We start from the raw sequence: 14,623 nt of genomic DNA, 5'->3' as shown, positions 1-14,623 counted from the left end.
ATATCCACAGTAATTAACTTCGACGAATCTGGGCTAGACTAGGCCAACTTGAGCATCCCGTCACCGGCGTACCAGGTTATAGCGCTTCTGAAACCCGCCCAGCTGGCCGAGGACATCATTTTTAAAGGCATACTGCATCTCGTATGGCTCTGTGCTCCGGGGAAACCTCAGCGGAGACATGCCATGCTCGCCGTCGATAGGAAGCAATTGTCCGGGATTGGTAGTATAGCGTTTGGTAGCGATCATTGACTCGGGTCCAATGGTGACGTCGGCCCCTTGCGCCCGCTGTTGGACGAGGGTCGTGTTGCCATAGCCGGCCGAGACAATTTCGTCGGATATTCCGCGTCGGTCAAAGTGAACTCTCTACGGTTAATGTGTCAGCAACGCCCATGATGTTATCCGAGAAAGTGGGTAGCCCAGGGAACCCACCATCCGCCATTCCTGCGTGGGTTCCGGCCCGTAGTCGAAAACTCTAGCGCCAGCTAGCACGGCCCGTGGCACATCCATGCTGATGATGGTGGGCTGACGGCTTCCGTAGTACCTTGTTGCATGAAACCAGGCCGATTTTTCGCTCGCCGCCCAGTACGATGTCCCGCCCGCGATGTGGTTGAAGTCGCCCGTGTCGCGGGTCGTGACAGCGTGTACCTGGTTCTGTTCCACAAACTGCTGCGCGCGAACAAGATCGCTGCCACGGTAGAGCCGTATGAAGTCGGCCGAGGGGCCGGGGACTGCGGCGGCGGGAGAAGGGGAGGCGGCGGATGAGGTCGAGGGTGGGTGGCTATGACGAGCTGGAGTGGGCCGACCACCAATGGAGGCTGACGGGCCGGGGTTCGGAGAACTGGATGCCGCTGCCCCTGCGCCTGTGGCCCCCGTGGATGTTGTTGCCTGGAACCGGGCGGGTTGCTGCTGCTGGCGTCGCTGCCCACCCCCTCCGCCTCTCCCCCGAGCAGGTGGCCTGTGCCAATCTCCTCGTCCCCGGCTCGACGTGCCTCTGGGGTCATCGAAATTAACAGGATCATTCCCGACGTAGGCATACAAGTTGAGCCCGTCTGCCGTTCCCAACGGATCCGCTGATGTCCACCGTCCGAGCCAGCACGCGTAGTATCTCGCGCCACAGGCATATAGCCCGCTCTCGCTATCCCACCGATAGCTAGCAAACCGGTACGCGCGAGGGGCGTCGGGGTTGCCCGCCCGATAGGTCCTCGCGCCAAACGGCGAGTACTCGTGATACGACACCACATTGGCGTCGCCATCGAGTTCGAGCCGCTCGCTCATGCGGTATCGAGTCAACGGCTGAGCCATGTCGGAGGCGCACTCTACAAAAACTGTGTGCCCGCGACCCAGCGTCTCGTCGTTCACGAATAAGGTCGCCGCCGTCCGGGAGACGGTCTCGCCATCGCCCCGGTACGTGGTGAAGATGTCGCCCACTGGTAGGTGGCGCGTGTCTTTGCTCCTCTTCGGAACGGAGCTGGCGCTGGTGCTGGTGCTGGTGCTGGTGCTGGTGCTGGTGCTGGTGCTTGTGCTGATGCTGATGCTGGTGCTGGTGCCGGTACATCGCTCGGTGACTTTCCGCACACGCGTCCCCTCCGCGTCGTAGACGTACCATGTCTTCTCTGGAGTTGCATCCCCTGCCACGCGCTGTGTCGAGAAGGAATGCAGACGGTCGTCGTGGTCCCAGCTCAGCGACGAGTAGCCCGGCACAGACGTCATGCAGCCGTGTCGCCCAGCGTCATCGTCGTATGCATACTCGTCTGTCTCGCCGCCGACGGCCGTACGTGTGAGTCGGTTGCTCTTCTCGCTCGGATTCACGCAGCTCGGCTCCTCGTAGGCATATCGCCTCGTCCAGCCCGAGTACTCGCCGCCGGGGGTATTCTGCATCGTCTGAATATTTCCGGCCTTGTCGTAGGTATACGTCTCGGTGTAGTTAACGACAGAACTACTACCACCGGCGGCGACGGCGTCAGAGGCGCCCGAATTGGAGCCGTGGGGTTTTAACTGCTTGGACCCCGCATCGACTTGCGCCCGGCCCGTGGCCTGGACGAGCTGGCCGAAGCAGTCATACCATAGCTGCTGGACTGACGGGTCTTTGCTTGTGCCGGTGAGGGCGATGGGCGTCTTCTCGGCGGTGTAGACCAGCTTGCCCATGCAATCATACGTGTGCGAGACGTGCTGTAACACTATCTTCCGGTCGTCGGTGCAGACGGTGCGTGTTTCCACGAGCGCTCGTGTCTGAGCATCGTAGATGCGTATCGTCTGCGATTTGTTGCCGTATATGATCTGAGTAACCTGGCCGTCAGGATCATACTCGACGCTGTCCACCGAGGCGGTAGGATCCCCTTTCCCTTCGCCGTCGTACGAGCAGAGCGCCTTCAACCGACCGGCGACATCGTACTTGCGCCGGATGCAGCCCAGGTCGGGAGCGATGGTCTCGACGGCGAGGCCCAACGCATTGTACGTTACGCTAGTCGTATATTCCCTCGCCTCGAGCATGCCCATGCCCGCGTCCGTCTCCTCCCCATCCTCGATCTTCGACCAATCCACCGAATTCCGGAACTCTGTCGCATACCGCAGCGAAGACTTGGTACACCCCCCGAGCACGTCGAAGCTGTAGTTGGTGCGCAGTCCCGCCTGGTCGTAGCGCTGGTAGAGCTGGCCATGCAGGTTACCACTCCTCGCAGCCACATCGTCCGCAGCCTCGCCGTACACATTCTTGACCACCTGAATCGGGGACGACGACGCCTTATTCTCGAGGACCCACACCCCCGTCGCCCGCCCGAGCTCGTCGTACTCGATCCGCCGGCGGGTGCCTCGATCGGACCATGAGAGGAGCGACGAACCGTCGACGTCGGGCAGCTGCCAGCAGCGGCCCCGATCCATGTTGTTGCTATACAGCGGCCGTCCCAGGAGGTCGTACCGCGTCGTCTGAGCCACCCGGCCCAGGGCATCGCGCACCGCGGACACCCGGCCCCAGGCGTCGTACTGTGTACAGATGACCCGCCGCTCGGCATCACTGCCCGTCTCGCTCACGATTGGACGCCCGAGGGCATCCAAATGCACGGTGGTCGGGGTATCGGCGTACACTGCGGACTGGTCCGCCGCCCGTTTCTCCTCCGGGGACAAATGGGACGACGACGACGACGACGACGCGACCGCCACCGCCGTCCGCTTCCGGTACCACGTAGGCAAGTACAACGACCTGTCCAGACGCCGAAAGTACGGCCCCACATCCCCGTCGGCGGCGGGATCGTCGATACCTGCCGTGTCGCCGGCGTCGAACTCCACCCGGGCCCACGGCGTGCGCCGCGTCTTGGCCCAGCTGTGGTCGGCGTGGAGCACGGCCGCGATGCGGTCTAGCGGGTCCCGCAGCGACGTCGTCGCGAGCGTGCCGCCGCCGCCACCGCCGTCCTTGGGCGGTCGGTGGAACGCGTGCGACGACGCCCGGAATGGCTGGAACGTCTGGACCGGCTGCCCCTTGTTGTCGTTCACCACCCACCCGCTAATGTCCCACGCCGCCGTACCCCCTTTCTCGTTCTCCGGGCGGCTGGACAGTGAGGCCGTTTGGATCGCGGCGCCGGCGCCGTTCAGGTAGGTGATCCGGACCGAGATTTGTGTGTTGGGGGTGGTCGTTCCGACGTGGTCGTGACGCGCTAGTTCCGCAAACCATGCCGGCTTGTCTGGCGCTGCTGCTGCCGCTGCTGTATCGTCGTCTGTTGCCGCCTGGCGGTAGCAGTCGAGGTTGTATATCGTCCTGCGGCTGGCCGTGGAGAGCAGTGACCGTGCAGCGTCCCCCGAGGGATTTTCCAGGAAGGCTTCCATGGCCGTCTTGTTGATTTTGTCGTCGAACCCATGAGCTAGATGGTTGGCAAGTAGCTTGTCCCCTTCCTTACCCATGACAGCCACGCCGATGGTGCGTCCAAGCGGGTCAAAGGCCGTCCCGGTTCGATTCTTGTTGGCATCCGTGACCAGGACTGGCCGCAGCCGGGCATAATCGTTGACGAATGTCATCTTGCTCTTGACCGCGTTCGTGGCGCTTACGGCCAGTCGGCAGTACGCGTCTAGCTCGGTTGTCGAGACGTTCTCAAACGCGTCGATTTCGCCGTTCGGAATGTAAAACTGGCGACGAGCAGCCGGCAGCCGGCGTTCCGGGGTATCGTCCCCAAAGAGAGGGCGCGATGATGGGATCCACCATACCCCTTTGGACAGTTCAACATAACCACCACGCTTTAGCTCCTGGGCGAGCACATCCCGGCTGATGGCCGGCAGGGCACCGTCAAACGCCTTGTCTAGGAGAGCTGATGTGAAGGCCAGCTGATAGCTCTGGTAGACGATGGAGAAATTCTCCATGGCTCCGCGCGGCAGCGGCCCCTTTAGGTCTTCCCTGCTATATAGCACACAATCTTCCGCAAGCAGGATACGGTACCCTGTCTGGTTGGCCGTCTTAACCTGTGCTTCTGGATCCCCATCGAGGGGGATCTCGGTAGTTCCTCTGAATAGGACGGCATCTTGTCGCGCCATGATTTCCCACAAGTCCCGATCCTGGGCCTGCAAGACAGCCGCCACAGGCGCGCCCAGGACCCGGTAGCGCCGCGTCTCGGCCACAAGTGGGATCTGGAAGTAATCAGCCGCCTCGATGGCATTGGTGTACACCGACTCGGTATATGTGATGAGGGTCTCCTCTTGTTTCCGCCGTTCTTCAGGGTCGGATAGCTGACTGGCGGCCTTGCCGTAGTTCACGAGCGCCTCGAGCAACACGTTTCCATACCGGTCCGCCTGGAGGACGAGACGGTGCTGGATCCGGCCTTCTGAAAGGGCGAGCCGTCCTTCCTCGTCGTGCATTCGCTCGTAGTGGGCACCCCTCTCCTCGCGCTCGTCCACTCGGCATACTATGCCGCCCGGCATGACCAGCGGCATGACTACGTCGTATGTCTGCTGCGTGACCAGGTAGGGAAGCGCAACGTGCTTGTCGGACGGGTCGGCGCTGAAGACTTCGCTACGCCGTTCCCGGCCGGCGAGTGCCCGATATGCTTCGTTAGCGGCGGCCACGTCGAGGCCAGGCGGAATGGCCGCGCTTCGTAGGGGGCCATGCCGGGTTGCGTCCACAGCGTAGCTATGCGGCACGACGTCGAGCTCGTCTACCCGTCGCAGGCCGATGTAGAACCATCGTCGGGTAAGCACTGGCGGACGCTGGAACTGTGGTGCGGACGAGGCGTCAAACGCTTCGGCGTCCCAGGTCTCGACCATCTGAAAGCCGCGGAACTGGCGTTCATCGTGGTCGTAGTAGCCGTTGTGGTAGGCGAAACGGGTGGTGTACGATGTCTTGGCGATATGGTCTACCGTCTTGGTCTGGGCAACGCACTGGATGGGAAACGGGAGTTTGGTGGTCCAGGGTCTGCCCTGCGATTCGTCCTCTCGGTAGAAGGCGAACGACGACCGGTAGGCAAAGGTCGTCTCGGCCCCGATTCCGTTAGAGCACCCCGCTAGCAACCCGGTCCGCTGCTCTCCGGCGAGCTGCACGTAACGGACAGCGGCCAACCCGCTGTGGGCGCTGACATGTAGATCCGATGTCCAACATAGGCACGGCGTGCCGCGGCCGCCGAGGTCAAGCAGGTCGACGGCAGACCCCCGGTCTAGGGAGGGTAAACCCGGCACGACATAGCCCTCACTCCAGTCGTTCCCCGAACGGTTGTAGTAGACGACCGCGCCGCCTTCGGGCCGCACGTACACCAGGTCCGTGGTGCCGGACCCTGTAAGATCGGCCGTGCGGATGCGCTCGGGCGAGAAGAGGTTGTCCGGCGCCATCCACGGGGCGTTTCCCATGACGACCTTTGTCCCGAACGTGCCGTGCCCCGTGTTAGGCCAGTAGCAGATGCTACCGTTGCGAATCTGGACGATATCAGCCAGGCCGTCGCCCGTCATATCGCAAAGCGGCATCAGCGACGTCGCGTCCTCAAGCGGCAGCGTAGGGGCACCCGTCGTGGGACGGGCAGCGCCAAAGCCGCGAGGGCCCAGAGATGTGTGCCAGTTGAGCTGTCCGCCGGCGGCTGGAGTCATGCACAAAAGGTCGGCGTAGCCGCGGCCCGTTAGATCTACTCGGCGGAGGGCATGCGAGTTGGTGTGGTCCAGGACGGGGTACGATTCAAAGGGGACGAAGTTCATCCACCCACCATCCTCTCGGCGCTCGTAAAAGCCGCGGAGGCTGCCGTCCTCGGCCTCCACCACGACGTCCGGCAGGCCGTCGCCGTGGATATCCTCAAAGTCCCACTCGTCCGGGTGCGCGACGTTGGGAACGGCTGTCACCAGCCGCGGGTCCCCGACCTTGGGCCGGCCGTCGCGGCTGAGATTGCGCTGGTAGAACCAGCCAGCATCGGGCGTCTTGGTCAGTACGCCAGGCGCGCCCTCGCCGTCCAGGTCGATCCATTGCGCCGCCAAGGTGGTCAGACCGGACATTCGCAGGTCCATCTCTTGGACCGGTAGCCCAGCCATATCTGGTGCCGCCGTATACGTGAACTCAACGGGCGGCAGGCTGACCGTCCAGTAGTCCGCCGTCCCTTTGCGGCTGTGTCCGCTCTGGATGCACGACTGGAGGAGGGTGACCCCTGAACGCTCGTCGGTTCGGTAGAGAAAAGATGTCGAGGCGACCAGGCAGTCCATCCGTCCCAACTCGGACGGGAAATGGTGGAACATCAGGATGCGGCGGCAGCGGCGATACGTCCGCACCTCGAAGCCGCTGGTGTAGGCCGAAAAGGGGTCGGGACGGAGATCCCACGACCCCTCTGGGTGCGTGGTGGGACGCTCATTATCGTGCTCGCCGTAATCAAACACAACCTCGAACAGCCATGCTGTCGGCGTCGACACGGCTTTCCAGCCTGAGCCTTGTGAGCCGCGGCTAGGGACAGTGTTTCCGTAGTGGATCGACTTGAGGTATCGCTGTGGTGAGGGTCGCACCGCGTCGCGGTGGGCTTCAAACACGCTGGTCCCTAGACCGACGCCGTCCTCTGCCTTGTACACATACTTCATGTGGTTTCCATGGTTGTCGTACGTTTCTGACGCGAGCCAGGCGAAGACTTTTTTTGGTGAATCTGGGTTCTCGCCCGAAGATGCCTGAACCCGGTCGTCGTCGGCACGGCCGTACACACTGACGATGTTGTTCGAGGCCATAGTCTTCCAGAACGTGTCACCGCCGTGCTTGGCCCACCGTTGGATGCGCAGCGGTTCCGACTCAACGCGAGCGCGGTATTCGTAGACACGATAGCCCTCGACGACCAATGGCTCGGCATGGGCGACAGGGACCAAGTCGCCCGCCCGAGAATGCACAAAGGTATCCTTGTCATCGTCGTACGTCGGGATGGACAGCAGCGTCTTTCGCTCGATGCGGTCGACGCCGTCCAGATGCCACCCCATGCCGAAGACGCCGTTGGTACCCGCAGCTCCGGATCCGTACTGCAGGCTCAATGCAGGCTCCAGGCCGCCGTTGCGTCCTGGGGAGGTTTCGATGGGAATGGTGCAGGCTACGCCGCCGGTCTGGGCGTCGACCTTGAATCTTCCCTCTAGCGAGCGACGACCTACGCCATCCGCCGCCATTCGAGCGGGCGCGTCCCCCGTACCCGTAGACGGCGGGCTGCCGCCCGTGCTGTTGGGCGATGCATTGTCAGAGTTGGCCGGTTTACCGTCGCGTCGAACGGTGTGGAACGAGCCCCCGGCAGTCGAGACGTCCGAGTCGTGAAAGGGAACACGGCTGAACGAAGCCATACCGTCTATTGACCTTTGGAGGCGTACATGGGTATGGGTCGAGTGCTAATAGAAGGGGGGGAGGAGGCGCGAACACAGTCACACATACATACGAAGACGGTGGCGCTGAATAGGAACAACAGGTATACTTTAGATTGTGTCCCACGGAAGAAGTCTGCTTGTCTAGGCATAACCGCGTGCCATAGGAACCAAGGCCCTCTCCACTGCCTCCCCTGCAATTCTCGCGACTCAGCGGACGGACTCGTCGCCCTCCTGCTTCATCCTATCACACCACAGGGCGTCCAAGAGGTACTTGTTGGACGTCACCTTGTCCCGGCTGGCGTTCTGCGGGTCGACCATCTGATAGAAGTCCTGTTGGAGTTCGGAGAAGCGGGGGTCCTCCGGATGCAAGCCCACGGTGCATGCGAACTCGGGTCGGAGGCCCTGCTGCAGGCCGCAGGCAAAATACCCCTCGTAAGTCTGCGGAACGGGGTGCTGCGCGGGTGGGGCACTCCGGTGGTAGGCCTGCTCCAGGGCGTCGCTGAGAGGGAAGGCCCACCCCCCGTGGGCATTTCGAGTCTTGGGCGGGAGGGAGAAGACGCTCTGGCCTGCAGCCGACAAGACGCGATCGACGGCAGGGGCATCTAAGCCGAAGAAGCCGAGGATAGCGCGGGCGTCGGAGGGCGCGGGGAGCTGGCTGGCCATGGCGGCGTCGTAGCGGACTCTGGAATCTGACAAGGCCTGGGTTGCCGCCGACAATCCCAGAACACGAAGCATGAAGGGATGAACCCCGGCACGGATGGCCGTGAGCATTTCCTCACTGACGTTGGGGGCTGCCATCAATGATGTCTGCTATGAAGGTTGCTGTCGTTGACTGGCGAGAGCAAAAGTGTTGTCGGGGATGTGATGGTTGATGATTTGAAGAGCAGCTGAAATAGTGCAGATGCAGGATGGGGTCAGTGCGTAGGTAGGGTTAGCTGTGACGAAGTAATACAATTGTACGAGTACTTCCAGGTTCTTCATGGATTCCGGGGGTCAGATTTGAATGGCCGGCGTTTGGCCATGTCTCAGTTGAAGAGAAAGAGGAAAAAGAGGAGAAAAAGGAAAGAAGCCGGCTGCGGCGGTTGTGGAATGGAATGCAGCGCAAGATATTGCCGCCCGACGTGACGACATCCTGCACAGTGCCGCATCCGAGACCCAATTGACACCCCGAGATCAACACCCCGAGATCGACACCCCGAGATCGACACCCCGAGAACGGGCTTGGCAGACCGCGCGCGGTATATTGTCCAGCAGATTCAGCTCGTGCACAGCAGCTGCCGGAGTGATTGGCTGTGGGTCTAAGGACTCTTGTGACAGCGGCGTTGCAAAGACAAGGGCGTCACTCGGCTCGCTTCTGGCACGGATTTCCGCGGATGATCTAGTGCCAAAAAGCTGCGGGGGGTTGTCCTGTAGCAAGTACCCGGCCCCGGCGAGCAGTGCGCCATGGTGTAAGTCGCCGCGTTTATCCGTTGTAGCTGCTGCACTTGTGGTGGGGCCGTCTTTCCTAACAAATCGTAGTCTCAGATTGTATAGTACTCAAACCTGCTAGGCGCGAGGCACAGTAACAATACCATTAGTCGCTACTGATCCACCTTTATAGACCTACTTGGACAAACTACCTAGGCACTGTATCTACCCTAATCAAATCACATGTTCGATATTGGGACACAACTTCCTACAGGGAAGGGATATTGTTAGAACAAGCCGCTAGATTTATTACCGATTTTCTACTCGAACTCTTCTCGGTAGTTATCGAGCTCGCTCTGACTTTGCACAGGGGATACAATCATAGCAACACCAAGGTACAACAAGCATGTCTGGAACGGATTGAAGATCCTGAATCTTGATGCTCTGTGCAGGAGAGGCTTTGTCCCAAAGCAACGTCGGCGCAAACAAAGAGAAAAAAATGGGTCTAGAGGACAGGATTCCGGAGGAAGTGCAGTGGCAGCTTCTCGAAGCCCAGCCTAATCAGACGAAGCGTGGGTGGTTCTTGACGTTGCCAGGAACAAGACAGCACGTGTGTACGGTACGGCGATAAAGTAAGGTGTCGTGAATGTCTTCGCAATATACAACAAGGGAGGTCAAGTATACAAACTCCGAGTTACTTGATCTAGTAGAGAGCCTCCTTGTGATGCACAATAGCTTACAGGCTCGCTCCCACATCAAGCTGACGAACTGCGGGCCCCTATCGGATACGATCGCCCGCAGTAGCCCGTGGTGAGTCGTGGGTTTCCTGGATAATTTGTGTCCGCAGCGGCTCGTAGTGGGGAATCCAGATTCGGTCCCTCTAGCAGAGGCGGCCGCCCTCGTCGATTGTACACTCCGAGATGGAGATAGGGAGTCCCCATTGCGGTGAGATCTGTCTCTCGCCTCTCCGAACCATCTCGCGAAGCAGCCAGTACTGGTTGTTAGCCTCCAAGCCCTCGTCCCAGAGTTCCTTTAGAGGGCTCCCGTCGAATAGGTTGAGAGGAGGGTCCGACTTATCCGCGGGCTCGTCGTTCGACCTATCTTGGTCGCCCGCCTTCGTATCCGTCTGTCTAGGCGACGAGGTGGAGTTTCCTGTCGCTGTAAGGGCTAGTAGGGTGCCGACTTGCCCTCGGCATATCGTAACATGCCCCTTCCTGACCTTCAGAAGCTGGAAGTATCTCCCCGCTAGCTTTTCGTCGAAGCCGCCCGCAGGCATATCCTGCTCCCTCCTTGAGAGCGCGTCTTGGACTACTGCTTCCTTGCCGGGCCGATATCTTAGCGTAAAGTTATAACGGGCGAGGGTCTCCGCCCATCGGACCTGTCGTTCGCTTTTAGCTGGCGTTTCTTCTGGAAGTATTCGAGGTTCTTGTGGTCCGTCAAGATCTCGAAGGAGGGTGCACTCCGCAGCTCCGCGTCCCGGTGTTCTAGACGGCGTATTACAGCCAGTAGCTCCTTGTCGTGGATCGGGTAGTTGCATTCTGCGGGGTTGTTCTTCTTCGAGAAGAAGGCTACAGGATGTAGCAGGCCGTTGTCGTCGTATTGGGAGAGTGCTCCACCGGTCGCGTAGCTAGAGAAATCTGTCTCAAGCACAGTCTTCCGGTCTGGGTCCCACTGGGCCTCTACCGGGGCACTGATAAGCAGTGCCTTAGGGTCCTTGAAAGCCTTCTCACACTCGTCTGTCCAGAGGAACGGCCCGCCCTTCTTGGTCAACGCAACTAGAGGGGCGGCTATAGTCGAGAAATTAGGGACAAATTCCCTATAGTAGTTGGCGAAACCGATGAAGCTACGGACCCCTTTCACGGTCTTGGGCGCTGCCAGAGTTCTACAGCCTTGACCTTTTCTGGGTCGACGCGGATACCCTTCCGGCATCTACAATGAAGCCAAGGTATTTGACTGTTTTAGCTTCGAACTCGCACTTGTCGATATCGACTTGTAAGCCGGCCTCAAGGAGTCTCTTCATAACCTTCTTGACCTTTTCTCTGTGGTCAGAGAGGGATCCATCCGAGTAGATCATGTCGGAAAGCACGGCACCTCTGAATCTTGGGAACTGACAGTTGAGGATTTTTTGTGTATCTTGATTTGATTGTCTCTCAGTGTGTCCTTCTCTCCACTCTCTCTACTGGAGAGCTTGCTCCTTTTATCGACGAGATACACGTACAGGATGACGTCTGTACAGTGGCGCAGTTAGCTACCAGTCTTCCTCAGCTCAATAGAGTACATGGGTTTGGCTCCTGCACTAGATCCTGTGATCCTGATCCTTTGGACTGGCACCTGACCCTTTTGACAGATCAATACATCGTCTAGGTATGCTGAGGCGAACTCTTCTAGATACCGTTGCAAGGCGCGGTTGATATATCGCTGGAAGGTCGCTAGGGCTCCGGTAACGCCGAAAGGGGTAACCAGATACTCGAACAAGCCGTAGCGAATCCGGAAAGCCGTCTTCCACTCGTCGTCTTCCTTGATACGGATCTTGTGGAAGGCTGCAATGACGTCCAACTTCGTAAGCCACTTCGCCTTTGCTAAGGACCGTAGCGTCTCGTGGATTAAAGGTAGTGGATAGCGGTCTTTCCTTGTAATAGCGTTCAACCCTCGGTAGTCGACGCAGAACCGAAGGCCGCCTCCCGGTTTCTTGGCGAACAGTATTGGCGCGGCTGCTGGAGAGCTGCTAGCTCGAATGAAATCCTTATCCAGTAGCTCTGTCAAGGTCTTCCGCAAGACGATCAGTTCCTCACGGGGCATTCCGTATAGTGGCCCCCATAGTGGCTGCTTTTCCTGACCGGTTTCGTCGCTTAATAGTGGGATTTCGTGGTCTATACCAGGCCGATGTGGTGGCAGTTTGTCGGCTGCGGTCCGGTCGAACAACAGGAGGAACTCGTGGCAGTGTTTCGTAGCTTCTAGCGTGGGTTGCTATGCTTCTTTGGGGCCAACGTTTTCTCGAGGTCTTGTAGGCTTGCGGCGAATATCTGTGTGGCTCTCCTCTGATCAGGGGGAGACTTCCGCGCCCTCTTTACGAGAGCGCCGAATACGCTAGCCATTTGCTGGAAAATGTCGAGCTTGGCGCTTTCGTCGAGACTCCTGTCCCGGACAACTAGCCCACTCGTATCGATGTAGAGCCGCCCTTCTACGGGCGAGATGACAGCCCTCTCCGAGTTGGTCCATGGCCTTCCTAGGATTACATCGTCCTTCTAGTTAGGAACGACGTAGAAGAATACTCGCTTCTGCTTATGACCGTCGATGTCGATGTCTGCGTATGTTACATGCTTGATGGCGCTCTCGGTAACGAGGTTGACCTGTTCGAGGTCCCAGGGTTCGATGTGGATACGTGGGAGGCGTAGGCGGTTGAAGAGAGTCTTACTATCGTTCCATAGCACAGGCAACCAGTATCAACAAGAGTCTTAACAAGCATAATTCCATTGATTTCCAAGTTAATATAGAATGGTGACCCGTCCATCTCTTTCTCAGCCTCCTTCCAAACTACCTTAGCCTCTTGGTGTCTCTGACGGCGACTTCCATCAGAGGCTACTCGTTTTCCGACTCGTTGTCTGTATGGTCGGACGGTGAACTCTCTGTCTGGCTGTGGTCATCGACTATATCCTCGCGAGTGGTAGGTGTAGCCTGACCGACCTGGGTTCTTCGAGAGTACTACGGGCATCCTTTAGATGCCAATTAATATATAGCCGCGATATAGCCGAGTCTTCTACAGCAGTAGTAGAGTATTTCTCTATAATAGTATTCTACTTCCTTAGCATCCCTGCCCTTATCTGTTATCTTATTCCTCTATCTCTCCTTAGGATCTCGTGGTTGATCCTTATAGTATTAGTAGATTTACTACTCATTTATATCTACTGCTCGCTTATACGCACTACTCGCTTATATCCACTGCTTGCTTATAATATACGTTAGCTTTAAATAAATTCACTACTCGTAGCTAGAGCTAATTAATTAAGAGAGGGTATATTCAGACTATAGAAAAGATCTTATAATATTATAGTAGTCTATACATAACACTTGCCAATATATAACCCCAACTCTGATAGGATCTTATCTATCAAAATGGATATAACAATAGATATAAAGGTACGCAATTCAAGTAAAAATGCTACCAAATCCTGCAATTGTAATTGACGTTGTTAAAGTACTTAATTTACTTGAATTTGACGATATCTAATACTGTCATTTATTTGGCCTAAATAAACGTCGTTTTTATACAATTGTAGGACTCATATGTCTATCTAACTATCGTAAATTTACTTAGGTAACTCTTCTACTACCTCGTGCTCTTCTACGCCTTTACCTACACTCTCTCCTATACTCTCATAGCATGTCCTATAATACCGCTTGGCTAGCGATATCGTTGCTGTTGTTGTTGTTATTTTCCTGGGTACCTTCGCCTTTCCTATCCTCTATACCCAATCTTCCTGTGAGGACCGGCTGGGTAGGGTCGGCATGGGCATAGAATGGAAGCTCTGAAGCCGTAACACTGGCGGGGTCATAAAAAGTAACAGCAACGCTAGGTCAGAAGGGCGCAGATATCGCGTTAGAGAAGCGTCGAAGAAACGTACAAGCAAGGATAATAACAGGGCAACAAGCGGGGTAAGTGAACCCAGATGCTATTATCGTAGGGTATAAAGAGGAGGGTAGAAGACAGGACTTAGGAGAGAGACAGAGTTCAATGAGACCACTATCCCACCTCTAATAAGCACTTTGCTCCTACGTTGCGCATGCACTGCTCGTACCCAGGCACTCTAGTCCTACTACTCTTGGGTCTTTGACCCTCACACTTCCTCTATTTCTACGCCCTCTTCCACACCTTCCTCATTAGAATCTTACCTGACTAGTATTATCATTATCATCTTCCTAGGCTAGGTTAGTACTCTCTTATTACGATATGTACCAGCGGATAGAAGGTTGTAATTCTGTCATCCCAAAACGTTATGAGCCCTAAATAGAAGTCTAGATAGTGGTAAGCGTAGTCGAACGTAGTATTTAAGGATCTGCAATGAAGACCTCTATATAGTGCAGACGGCTACGTAACTACTGAATGTAGTCGAATTCATAGCATCGAAGATACTCATCCTTATTAGCTAATGATCTATCTAGCTACTAATATAGATACAAATCTCTCTTCTAAAGCTTGAGCAAGCTATTCTAGTATTGAAATGGAGCGGAAAATATACATCCACTCTATCAACAAAACAACAAAATAACAAAACAAGGGGAGGGACAACGACTGAGAAACCTGACAACAAACCAGGATTCCTAGCAACGCGGCTTAGACCAAAGTAGTAATAAAGACAGGTAGGACTCCCTCTGATTAGAGGAAGGCCACAAAGACAGCTCCCAATAGAGCAAGCAAATCGAAAGAAAGAATTGGTTAAACTGTTGA

General features: G+C 57.1%; 3 protein-coding genes across 3 annotated transcripts; all 3 read right to left on the bottom strand.

The window, feature by feature from the left end:
- Nucleotides 1-60: 60 nt before the first annotated feature.
- On the bottom strand, nucleotides 61-7,749 carry MFIFM68171_02260 (uncharacterized protein; the record flags this gene model as incomplete). Its single annotated transcript, XM_071057682.1, has 2 exons — nucleotides 61-363; nucleotides 430-7,749. 2 exons carry the CDS (start codon nucleotides 7,747-7,749, stop codon nucleotides 61-63), a joined length of 7,623 nt encoding a protein of 2,540 aa, XP_070913783.1.
- Nucleotides 7,750-7,977: 228 nt separating this feature from the next.
- On the bottom strand, nucleotides 7,978-8,568 carry MFIFM68171_02259 (uncharacterized protein; the record flags this gene model as incomplete). Its single annotated transcript, XM_071057681.1, has 1 exon — nucleotides 7,978-8,568. One exon carries the CDS (start codon nucleotides 8,566-8,568, stop codon nucleotides 7,978-7,980), a length of 591 nt encoding a protein of 196 aa, XP_070913782.1.
- Nucleotides 8,569-10,057: 1,489 nt separating this feature from the next.
- MFIFM68171_02258 (Retrotransposon nucleocapsid protein) lies at nucleotides 10,058-11,976 on the bottom strand (the record flags this gene model as incomplete). The annotated part of the gene is made up of 4 exons (XM_071057680.1): nucleotides 10,058-10,511; nucleotides 10,556-10,964; nucleotides 11,396-11,405; nucleotides 11,533-11,976. The coding sequence occupies 4 exons, from the start codon at nucleotides 11,974-11,976 to the stop codon at nucleotides 10,058-10,060; spliced, it is 1,317 nt and encodes a 438-aa protein (XP_070913781.1).
- Between the last annotated feature and the right edge of the window lie 2,647 nt (nucleotides 11,977-14,623).

Source organism: Madurella fahalii, assembly GCF_045866475.1.
Source record: "Madurella fahalii IFM 68171 DNA, scaffold_1, whole genome shotgun sequence".
Lineage (NCBI taxonomy): Eukaryota > Fungi > Ascomycota > Sordariomycetes > Sordariales > Madurella > Madurella fahalii.
The sequence above is the reverse complement of the archived record's forward strand: the minus strand, read 5'-3'. Positions and strand labels throughout refer to the sequence as shown.